This window comes from Garra rufa, chromosome 9 (assembly GCF_049309525.1).
Source record: "Garra rufa chromosome 9, GarRuf1.0, whole genome shotgun sequence".
In the NCBI taxonomy this organism is placed as follows: Eukaryota; Metazoa; Chordata; class Actinopteri; order Cypriniformes; family Cyprinidae; genus Garra; species Garra rufa.
Window position 1 is genome coordinate 4,104,899 of NC_133369.1, and position 12,714 is coordinate 4,117,612.

The window sequence follows — 12,714 nt, forward strand, 5'->3', positions numbered from 1 at the left end:
CTGAATGACAATGTAACATTATTTCAACCAAATTTTGACATTTTATTCTATAAAAAACTTTTTTTGAAACCTAAAAAGGAGACACTTTACTTATATTTAATGTGCTTTCTATGGACATAAAATCACTTTTAAATATTTGAAATATATAATATTTATATATTTTATGTCCATAGAAAGCACATTAAATATAAGTAAAGTGTCTCCTTTTAAGGTGACCAACGAGTTTCGATATTTGTCCTATTTAAAACTTGACTCTTCTGTAGTTATATCGTGTACTAAGACCGGTGGAAATGCAAAGCTTCGATTTTCTAGGCTGATAAGATTAGGAACTACACTCCCATTCCGGCATAATAGTCAAGGAAGTTTGCTGCCGTAATATGGACGAAGCAGGAGCAGTAATACCACGCAGCACATGTGCAAATGCTAAACTAGCTGGGAACTCATTTCTGATAATACTCCGCCTGCTTCGGCCATATTACGGCAGCAAACTTCCTTGACTATTACGCCGGAATGAGAGTGTAGTTCCTAATCTTATCAGCCTAGAAACTCGCAGCTTTGCATTCCACCGGTTTTAGTACACGATATAACTACAGAAGAGTCAAGTTTTAAATACAACAAATATGGAAACGCATTGGTCATTTTTGAACGCGATGCTACTGGTCTAATAGGATTCAATGATCTATGCTAAGCTATGCTAAAAGTGATATCGCCAGAACAGGAGAACGGCTGAATGGATTTCAAAACGGTAAAACTCAACTTATTAACTCGGGGGGAGTTGGAGAATGAGCCTATTTCCAAAAAAAGTGGAGTGTCCCTTTAAGGATTTATTAGTGTATAGGTAGCATGACTGTGGACGTTTGAGATTACGGGACGTTTACCTGTTGACCCGTCGAGGGCACTTATCAGGTTTGATGTCCACTTCATAGTGGTACACATCCATTTTTGGGATCTCCACCTCAAAGTAGTTGGCAAGCAGCTTGATGGGTTTGCCGACGGTGCCCATGCCCGGCCTGCGGGGCGCCTGGAACACCTGCTGCAGGGGTGGGGGGTACGGCCCGATGGGCACTGCGGACGAGAGACAGACAGACAGACAGACAGACAGACAGAGAGAGAGAGAGGTCATTAAGCAGATAGGAGGTTATAAGAGCTGGACACACTGAGAGGAGGAGTTCAGGGGGAGTTTGGGGGATTATGGGACTAGAGATATGGTGACAGGACTGTGATGGAAACGGGACAAAAGCAGGGCAAATGAACAAAGAAGATGGGGGTGGTAAGGCAAAAACTAAGAAAAGAAAGTAGGGAGGATGGGGGTAAAAGTATAGGCCTACTTAAGAGTGAACTCAAAAGTAGTTTTGCACTCGACAGCCATTCTGACAATTATTCAAAAATCCCAGAAAGCAGCATTTCATTTCAACACTTTTCACACTTTTCTAGTGCTTCTGCCACATTATGAAACATCAAAAGTCAATGTAATATTTTAAAACAAACCAAATTCTGATTGTATGATATCGGTGCACATATAAAGCCAATAAACCAAAAAGTAAATGCATGCATATATAACAGATGCAATGACCACAATCTGTTTGCATAAGTGTTTATATCATAACATGTGACCCTGGACCACAAAACCAGTTATAATGGCTATTTTTTTTTTTAATTGAGATTTATAAGTGAACTGAAATCTGAATAAATACGCTTTCTGTTGATGTACGTTTGTTAGGATAGGACATTTTTTGGCCAAAATATGGATAATACTTGAAAATCTGGAATCCGAGAGTGCAAAAAAAAAAAAAAACTCAAAATACTGAGAAAATTGCCTTTAAAGCTGTTTAAATGAAGTTTTTAGCAATGCATATTACTAATCAAACATTGTATAGGTGGAAATGATTGATTTTTCTTTTATGCCAAAAAAACACTGAGATATTAAGATATTATATTATATTTATTAATTCATTTTAAGATATTATAAATATAAATATAAATAAATACAAGGTCAGGGTTCGCATAGTTATGCTGTAAGTTGAATACAAATATATCTACATTTTAATATTGGTGCAATTTGTGACTTGATGGATTCAAACCAAAAGACTGAATCATTCGAAACCTCAAAACAGTCAATCGAATATTTTAAACAGATACTGAATTCTGACTGGATGACACTGGTGAAGTCCAGATTAATACTATAATAATGTAGTAAGCTGTTATTGGCAACTATAAACTCTTATTAAAACTCATGCTTTGGTTTAAAGCCCCAAATAACAAGTTCTGCATCATCTTGCATTGTTTGAGACAAGTCCTGCTTTGTAATTGCATGTGTTTTTGTCAGTCTCTCAAGTAAATGACATAAATTAGTCCTGCACACTGATTTACAAAAATATACATTACCATTCAAATGCTTTGGTCAGTAAGATTTTTTTTTTGAAGAAGAAGAAGAAGAAGAAGAAGAAGAAGATATCAATACCTTAATTCAGAAAGGATGCATTAAATTGATCATAAGTGAAAGTTATTAATGTTACAAAACATCTGTATTTTAAATAAATGCTGTTCTTCTGAACTTTCTATTCTCTAAGTTTCCATAAAATATAAAGCACAACTGTTTCAGCATTGATAGTAATCAGAAATGTTTCTTGATCAGCGAATCAACATATTAAAATGATTTCTGAAGGATCGTGTGACGCTCAAGACTGGAGTATTGATGCTTAAAATTCAACTTTAATCAGAGAAATAAACTACATTTTACAATATATTTACATTGGAAACAAGCTATTTTGAATTAAAATATATTTAAAATTGTGAAATTTTATTATAAGCAGCACAATTGTTTTAATATCGATAAAATCAACATATTAGAATGATTTCTGAAGGATCATGTGACACACAAGACTGGAGTAAAGTTGCTTAAAATTCAACTTTGATCACAGAAATAAATTACATTTTACAATATATTTACACAGGAAACAAGCTATTTTGAATTATAATAATATTTCACAATTTTAAATATATTTTAAGCAGCACAATTGTTTTAATATCGATAAAACCAGCATATTAGAATGATTTCTAAAGGATCATGTGAGACTCAAGACTGAAGTAATGATGCTGAAAATTCAGCTTTGACCACAGAAATAAATTACATTTTAAAATATATTCACATATGAAACAGCTGTTTTAAATTACAATAATATTTCACAATTTATTGCTATTTTGAAATCTATTTGAGCAGCACAACTGTTTTGATAAAACTGATAAAACCAGCATATTCAAATGATTTCTGAAGGATCATGTGACACTCAAGACTGGAGTATTGATGTTTAAAATTCAGCTTTGATCACAGAAATAAATTACATTTTAAAATATATTTACACAGGAAACAAGCTATTTTGAATTATAATAATATTTCACAATTTTTTACTATTTTAAATATATTTAAGCAGCACAATTGTTTTAATAATATCGATAAAACCAGCATATTAGAATGATTTCTAAAGGATCACGTGAGACTCAAGACTGGAGTAATGATGCTGAAAATTCAGCTTTGATTACAGAAATAAATTACATTTTAAAATATATTCACAAAATAAAACAGTTATTTTGAATTATAATAATATTTCACTTGTTTTACTATTTTAAATCTATTTAAGCAGCACAACTGTTTTGATAATACTGATCAAATCAGCATATTAGAATGATTTCTGAAGAATCATGTGACACTCAAGACTGGAGTAATGATGCTTAAAATTCAACTTTGATCAGAGAAATAAATTACATTTTATAATATATTTACACAGGAAACAAGCTATTTTGAATTATAATAATATTTACATTTTTGTACTATTTTAAACATATTTATGCAGCACAATTGTTTTAATAATATTGATAAAATCAGCATATTAGAATGATTTCTGAAGAATCATGTGACACTCAAGACTAAGTCTGGTGTATTTTGATTTGTAATAATATTTCACAATTTGACTGTTTTTACTGTATTTTTAACCAAATAAATGCAGGTTTGGTGAGCAGAAGAGACTCTTACTGACTTTGGAACTGTATACAATATAGAATATATTATGTATACAAACGTCTCCACCATTGTGTTTATTCAAGCTTGCTAGTAGCAGTTTGACAAGCCCTCAGCCTCAAAACCATCAACAAATACACAGAAGGTCAAAGAAAATACACTAGCAATGGAGCAAAACATGGTTTGCACAGACAGACTGCGAATTAGGAGACAATTAGAAAGTAAAACTGTCAAGCCTGTCTCATGTTAGTAATTTTTAATATTCTTGTGTTTAGTATATGAATCTAAAACTAAAATATTACATTATTCAGATTTTAAATAAGCTTTTATTTTGATATTTTCTGTTTTTTTTTTAGATTAGATGTTGAGTTAAAATGTTCTTTTATGATTTTTATAAAGTTTTCTAAATGTTTCTAGTTATTTTTTTCTAATTTATTTTTTTTCAAGGTTATTATAGTTAACTAAAACTAAAAGCACAGCAGACATTCGTTAACTTAAATAAAATAAACCTAAAAAATGTTAGTAATATTTTAAAAAAGCTTAAATTTGTTTTATTTTATCTAGCTTCCAAGGCAAATTCTTGCCTTATTTATTTTTATATCAATTTCTAAGTTATTATAGTTAATTAAAACTAAAACCAATACAATAAAATAAAACAAATTTAAGCTTTAATATATTATTTTATCTAGCTTCCAAGGCAAATTTTTGCCTTATTTATTTTTATATCAGTTTCAAGGTTACTATAGTTTATTAAAACTAACTAAAACCATAACAAACATTCATAAAATAAAGTAAAATAATATATAATAAAATTACTTAAACATCAACTAATTCAAATAAAAACGAACTACAAATCTTTAAAAAAACTATAATATCTCAATTATTCGACATTGATCCGTTTTTAATATTTTAGTACTCTATATTACATTTCAGTTGCGAAGGTATAAAAAAATACTAATATTTAAAATACTATACTTATATTTTATTTCAGCTTTATTTTAATAAAAATGTTAGCTTTGTTCAGTAAACAAAAATGTTAGATTTGAAGGTAATGTTTACATGTTAAAGCACTTCATTCTATCCCAATTTGATATGTACAGACAACTATTAATAAAGACTATACCCTAAAGTGAAAAAAATATATATAATTTTCATGCGATTTTTTTTTCTGGTTCCAAATCCAATGTTCAAAAATGATATAGGTTTTATTACCATTCTTTCAGTTTTCATTTTAATTTTAATTTAAATCTTACAAAATTAGAATACATGTAATGAATATTTTGATTTAGGTTTAATTTATAGTTATTTCAGTTTTAGTTTTACTAATAATAGTACTTTAACTTACATATTTTTTCTAACATTTATTTTTTTCAGCTTTACAAAATTATTTTCACTTCAAAAAATATTTTAATAACTTTAATTTTAAAATGTATAATTTTTCCATGTTAAAATACTTTCTTCTATACTATATCAAAATAATATATAAAAAAGTTTAAATTTGTTTTATTTTATCTAGCTTCCGAGGCAAAAGTTTCATAAAAAAACAAACAAAATGAAACAAAACAAAAAACCAATCCAAACAAAACTAAATAAAAAAATATATAAAATAAAACAAAACAAAATATTATATAAAACAAAACAAAATAATATAAAATACAAAATAAAACAAAACAAAATATTATATAAAACAAAACAAAATAATATAAAATACAAAATAAAACAAAACAAAAATAAAATATTAAATAAAAACAAAACAAAAAATAAATAAAATATAAAAAATAAAATAAAAACAAAATATAAAAACAAACCAAAACAACACAATATAAAAAAATAAAACAAAACAAAATAATATAAAAAAAACTTAATTAAAAAATAAATAAATAAATAAAAAACCAAAATAAAATAATATCAAATAAAAATAAATTTAAATTAAAAAAATAAATAAAATAAAATAAAACATACAAAAATATTTGTACTTTTTTTTGTATAATGTTTGAAAACAAAATTCAGCTTTACTTCTTTGTTTACAATAACAACACTGGTCAGATCTGTGCAGATCGTGGTAGCTTTAACGCATTTCAGCGTTCACTTTTAAAATAAATAGAATAGAATTATAAGCAAGTCACTTTTAAGTAGACACGTTTTGTTAAAGTTCATCAACCAGCCTGACACAACAACAACAGCATTCAACCAATGGCAATATCTGGAAAACCTGTTTGAAAACAGTCATTTTGCAATTTACTTTACACACGCCGGCAGGAAAATCTGCATCCCAAACCAAAACTAGTTGCAAAGCACTAGTCTAAAGAGTTGACGCCTTTAACCTCTCTGCCCATGAACACTCCCTCCATCATAACAAAGACCCCAGCTGCCCTCCTTCCCGAACAGGGGGAGCCCCCCTCGCCTCCACAGCAGCACACACAAACACAGGGGCCCCAATACATTCCCAGCCTCTCCATAGCAACCGCACAGCAACACACATTGTCATGGAGATCAGGAGACCCAATGATACGTGGGGGTTTCGGGAGAGCCGGACCTTGGTCTTATTCATCGTATAGTGTCAGCGAGCACCTCGACGTTACGCCGAGACAAGGTCATCAATCTTATCCTACACGGCCCGCTTTATAGCTCCCCTATGATTTAAGAGGCTCTTCGGAGAACTCTCGTACACCATATATACTCTGCTAAGTCTTGATCAATGGCAAACTCTATGTTCCTACGGCAGAGTGAATGCAGGCAGCGGCAGATGGCTAGAAATGGAGCCAGATCTCAAGAAACCAGTAAACAATGGCGGCTCTCTGTTAGGGCTGGCCGATAGATATGCATATATGAATATATATACAGAGCTATATATAGATGTGTACATAACATATTTGTGGCTGATATAAGACTAAGCAACATTGTGAATATTATGCAGCAGTAGTTCACCTCTTTATCTCCTTCTTATAAAGAATACTGGTGATAAATTCAGCAGTTAAAATATATTCGCAATTATGATTGGGATATAAAACGCATGCAGTTTAAACTTTAGAACTTGATTCAATACTGCATCAGTTCAAACTGTTTATTTCAATGAATCAATGTAAACCTCTGCTTTAATACTGTTAAAAATACATTGCTCAACAAGTGCAAATGAGAAAATATTACCAAAAATATAAATAAATTAATAAATAAATACATTATATACTCTGCGGCTCCCAAAAGTTTAGGATCAGTAAATGTGTTTATGCTTTTAAAGACTTTTCTGCTCATCAAGGCTGTGTTTCTTTGATTAAAAATACAGAAAATCTGTAATATTGTTGAATGTTAATGCAAATTAAAATAGTGGTCGTCTATTTTAATATACTTTAAAATATAGTTTATTTTTGTGATGCAAAGCTGAATTTTCCGCATCATTACTCATATCAGAATAATATGCTGATTTATTATCGGTTTTGGAAACAATTTTTGTTGGAACCCAACCCATGATAATTTTTTCAAGATTGTTTGATAAATAAAACGTTAAAAAAAAAATACAGATTTTTTTTTTATTAAAAAAAAACTTTTGTAACAATAAACAGCTTGTTCAAAATTTGTCAGTAAATATTTTCTTTCTTACTCCTTTTTGAAAGAAATTACTACTTTTATTCAGCAAGGATGTGTTAAATTAATAAAAAGTGATCGTAAAGACTTATATTGTTAGAGAAGAGTTCTTTTTAACTTTTTTTTATTCATCAAAGAATCTTGAAAAAAACCATCACAGGTTTCAAAAAAAATATTAAGCAGCACAACTGTTTCCAACATTGATAATAAAATTAATAAAACAGTATATCAGAATGATTTCTGAAGGATCGTGTGACACTGAAGACTGGAGTAATGGCTGATGAAAACTCAGCTTTGCATCACAGAAATAAATTATATTTTAAAGTGTATTAAAAATAACTGTTATTTTGAATTGCAATAATATTTCATAATATTACTTTTTTTTCTGTATTTTTGATGAAATAAATGAAACTTTGTTTAAATTAAAAAACAATTAAAATGCTACTGATCCCAAACTTTTGAGCAGCACTCGATTTATTTATGTAAAATATATTTTTCCCCCCAAAAATGTAAAAATTATGTCAAAAATAATACAACAATATAATGAATCAATTTAAAACTCTGACTCAAAATGCTCAAAAACGTCCGTGTACGTTGCAGCAGTTAATGCACTGTGAACTAAAGTTAACAAATGAGACTTTATTGTAAAGTTTTATCTAATAAATGCACAAAATGTGGACAGATAAAACTTATTTAATACCAAAATTCAATATCTAGTGAGAAGCAGAGGAAACAATGATTTTTAACAAAATGCCAGTCCCTCTAATTCCTCCTAAAGCAATTTCAAAACAAATACATAATGAGCATATATTGAATGTCAACAAAAGGCTGATCCATTTTGTTATATATCAGCTTTGCTGTCCATATTAAAGAAAGCAGAAGTGACCAGAACTGTGCCAGAGAAACAGAACTAATATTTTGGTCTGGAGTCCCAGATGTCCTGCTATTGAGGGCTCAAGAGCATAATGCACTGAAGTGTGCAAGATCCACAGAGACGCCACCTGGCCAGTGCACAGCCCCTGTGACCCTTCCCCTGCCGCTCATTAATAAAGGCCACCCTCAGATTCACAAAAACAACTACAACAACACGTTTTTCACGGCTGATGCTAAGAGGCCAAGGTGTCTGATATACTGTACATACACAAGCTAAACAAATGACAATGAGTGACTAGAAGAGAGATATCGCAATGGCAAAAGTCTTTCCAGAAATATTCATTTGTAAAAAGTGAATGTCTATAACAATAATAATCGTTTCAAACAGGTTTCTTGAACAATCCTACCCATCTGCCATTGGTCAGAGCAACAGGTAGTCCCGCCCCTAAAATCACACCATTGGTTGAGTTGATGTTTTGGTGTTGTGATGCTCAAACAAACAATTCAATGTTTTGAAAGCATCACAAATTCAGAGTTTTAACTTAGATATGCATATTAAACTGGGGCAGAAGAAAGTATTTCAACACTGAGCTTTTTTTGCAGCATTTGTAATGCATTAAAGCTGAGGTTGTACTCAGCTTTAATGCATTACAAATACTGCAACCAAAAAAAAAAAAAAAAGCAGAGGAAAAGCATTAATCATCAGTGCTACTATCCACTCCTGAAAAGATGTTTCAAATTAATATCAAATGAGTCGAGCTCAGATTTAAATCAGAAAGTAAACTCTTAAACATCAAAAATAGTGAAATGGAACACGAAAACAACATCCAGGAATTTTTTAGAACCACATTTTCTTACTTTTCATGATCAGAAACTGCTTTAAAGATTTTTGCACACACATGCAATGCAACTTTTGTATGCATTTAAAGATTCACTTTGAAACAGTTCATAAGTTATCCACTAAACGTTTATGTAAATTTACATCAAATCATATTCCCAAAGCCCAAGCCGGGCAGCTTTTATACCCTCACAACATAAATCATATATCTGCTCGTGTCTTGTGCATTTATACCGTTAATGGAAGAGAAATTGGTAGCATCGGACAGAGCCACATTTTAGCAGGATCAATAAAGACCCCTGGGGGTCACTTTCCCCTGCTGCATCTGCTGAAGGCGGTCTTCAATCTCATGTCTTCCCACGACCCCTGACCTGGGACAATCTCCCTGACTCCCTGCATTATTTTCTCCTAAAGCATTAATAAACAATTCGTGTAACCTGTACATTAACTTTCAGGTATCACCTATGTAACAATGAGCATTCTAATTAATTTGTACAATGTTTCCAGTGGAATGATACAATGCCTGTTTGCGGAATGTTACAATGTATCCTTAAAGTGTCACAGCGGAATGTTACACTGTGTTCTTACGGAACGTTATGAAATGATACAATGTGTGGCAATAATAGGCTATCACGCGGAAACATTGTACCATTTCAAAGATTCGAAACAACTGAAAAGATCCGAACCCACCAGCGCCAGATGGTCCCGGCTCCATCCCATCCACTGAGCCCCAAAGGGTTCACCAAATTCCAGATGCTCAATCGCCACGGCGCCCGGCCCTGCAGGCTGGAAGCGTCCCCGACTTCCAGCCTCCTTCCCTGGGCGAGCGGGATCGTCTCCGCCGCCGCTGCTGGAGCCCCCAAACCCGCAGGAGTTGAGAGAGAGACAAAAGCGCCTTAGTTCCGATCCGTAACGACCCGCTCCTCCAGGCTCTTTCCGGGTCGGGCTGCTCTGCTTCGGGTTGTTGTGCCTCCTGCTCACCGTTTAAGCAGGATCCACCAGCGGAACAAAAACGCTCGACCCGTCCGTCACCCCCCACAGACCTAGAGCCCGTTTCTTCTTCTTCTTCTTCTCTCCTCCTACTGCTGAGATTCTTGACTGTGGCTGATCTGCTTTGTGCTCGCCCTCTAGTGTGAGCTTGAAAATCCCAATTCATTCATTAAGAATACAAGCATACTGCATACTACACGCTATATACTACATACTGACCCTTTAGTTTCAGTCTAGCTTCCTAAACTTATTTGGTGCAGAGAGAGATGAGCCTCAACAAAACACTGACAGAAAGTGCTTGTAACATGTGACCCTGAAACACAAAACCAGTCATAAGAGTCAATTTGTTTTCATCTGAAAGCTGAATAAATAAACTTTCTACTGGGATAGGATAATATTAGGCCAAGATAAAACTACACCCTTACAAATAAAGGTGCTTCACAATGCCATAGAAGGACCTTTTTTGTCTAAATGGCTCCATAAAGAACCTTTAATATTTGAAGAACCTTTCTGTTTCACAAAAGGTTTTTTTTGTGGCAAAAGAAGGTTCTTCAGGTTATAAAAAGATAAGAAAGAGATGGTTCTTTGTGGAAGCAAAAATGGTTCTTCAATGGCAATCGCTGTGAAGAACCTTTTAAAAGCACCTTAATTTTTAAGAGTGTATTTTTTTAAAAATATTACATTTTGACAGTGTCCTAATTTACCTGAACATTCAGGTAAATGGTGGCACATCATATAAGTAAAAAATAAATACATTGCTTAATGTGAGAAACTGATTTACAGAAAATGTCACAAACTAGGCAGAAGCCAGGGAAAGAAAGAAATAAGAATAGAAATGTGTAAATATAAGTTTTTGTGCCTAAAAATGTCTGTAAATAAGGGAATTTGTGTTTGTTTGGCAATCTAATTAATCCAGATGAATTACATCATCTTTATTTTAATCAGTTATAAATAAAAATAATGTCTTATGTCTGACCTCTAAATTGTGTTTTTTTTTTTTTTTTTTTTTAACCACCTGGACAGAAAAGTGTACATAGCTATTTTTTGTGTCCCTCCCATAAAGGAAATTTGGATTTTTTTTTTTTTTTATTGCCTTGAAATAATATTATATATGTGCAGTTCCGCACTACAGATGGCAAATAATGCAGGACAATGATGAAATGCTCATCCACTGTTAGAACCTGTTAACAATGGTGTTTCACCCTGTTAGACAAGTCATTTCAAATAATAATTTGACAGCAAAATTAAATATTTTGCATACATTTGTCTTATTTTGTGAGGTAAGGAGCATTAACAGCATACATCTTATGAAAGTTAGTACACCCCTCACATTTCAGCAACCATTTTAGTATATCTTCTCAAGGGACAATACTATAGAAATGAAACTTGGATATATTTTAGAGTAGTCAGTGTTCAGCATATACTGTCCCCTGATAATTGCTCAACAAACAGCCATTATTGTCAAAATAGCTGCCAACAAAAGTGAGTACACCCTAAGCGAACTTGTCCAAAGTGTCAATAAATTGTGTTAGCACCATTGTTATCTGGCACTGCTTTAATCATCCTGGGCATGGAATTGACCAGAGCTGCACAGGTTGTTGCTGGGATCCTCTTCCACTCCTCAAGGAGCTGCTGGACTTTAGACACATGGTGCTTCTCCACCTTACGCTTGAGGATGACCCACAGGTTCAGGGTTCAGGTCTGGAGACCTACTTGGCCACCCCATCTTCAGCTTCCTCAGCAAGGCAGTTGTCATCCTGGTGGTGTGTTTGGGGTTGTTGTCATGTTTGAAAACTGCTGTTTCGGCCTAGTTTCTGGAGGGAAGGCATCATGTTCTGCCTCAGAATGTACAGTACATAATGAAATCCATGTTTCCCTCAATGAACTGCAGCTCCACAGCACCAGCAGCCTCATGCAGCCCCAGATCATACCAGCACCATGCTTGACCTTTCTTGGTACTCCTCACCAGGGCATCGCCACACATGCTGGGCACCATCTGAGCCAAACAAGTTTATCTTATAGTCTCATCAAACCACAGGACATGGTTCCAGTAATTCATGCTCTTGGTTGTCTTCAGCAAACTGTTTTTGGGCTTTCTTGTGAGCCAGCTTCAGATGAGGCTTCCTTCTGGGACGACGCCTATGCAAACTGACTTGTTGCAGTGTGCGGCATATGGTCTGAGCACTGACAAGCTGACCTTCTACTTCTACTCCCTTAAAGCAATGCTGGTAGCACTCATGCATCTGTTTTTTGAAGCCAGGTTCTGTACCTGACGCACAGAATGAGTGATCAACTTCATTGATCGACCCTTGCAAAGCCAGTTCCTAATGGAAGCCATCTTGGAAAACCTCTGTATGACCCTGACCACTGTAGTGTAACTCGGTTTCAGGGTGTTACTGAACCTCTAATAGCCTTG

At 33.3% G+C, this 12,714-nt stretch overlaps 1 protein-coding gene across 1 annotated transcript in view; it reads right to left on the reverse strand.

Annotated features, from left to right (window-relative positions):
- Window positions 1-10,362, reverse strand: part of LOC141342115 (protein argonaute-1) — a 46,216-nt gene extending 35,854 nt beyond the window's left edge. Inside the window, exons 1-2 of the mRNA XM_073846502.1 lie at window positions 9,999-10,362; window positions 879-1,065 (exon numbers count right to left, since the gene is read on the reverse strand). Coding sequence (XP_073702603.1) covers window positions 879-1,065; window positions 9,999-10,023 — 212 coding nt within the window. The 5' untranslated portion in view covers window positions 10,024-10,362. The remainder of the gene's footprint in view (window positions 1-878; window positions 1,066-9,998) is intronic.
- Window positions 10,363-12,714: the final 2,352 nt, after the last annotated feature.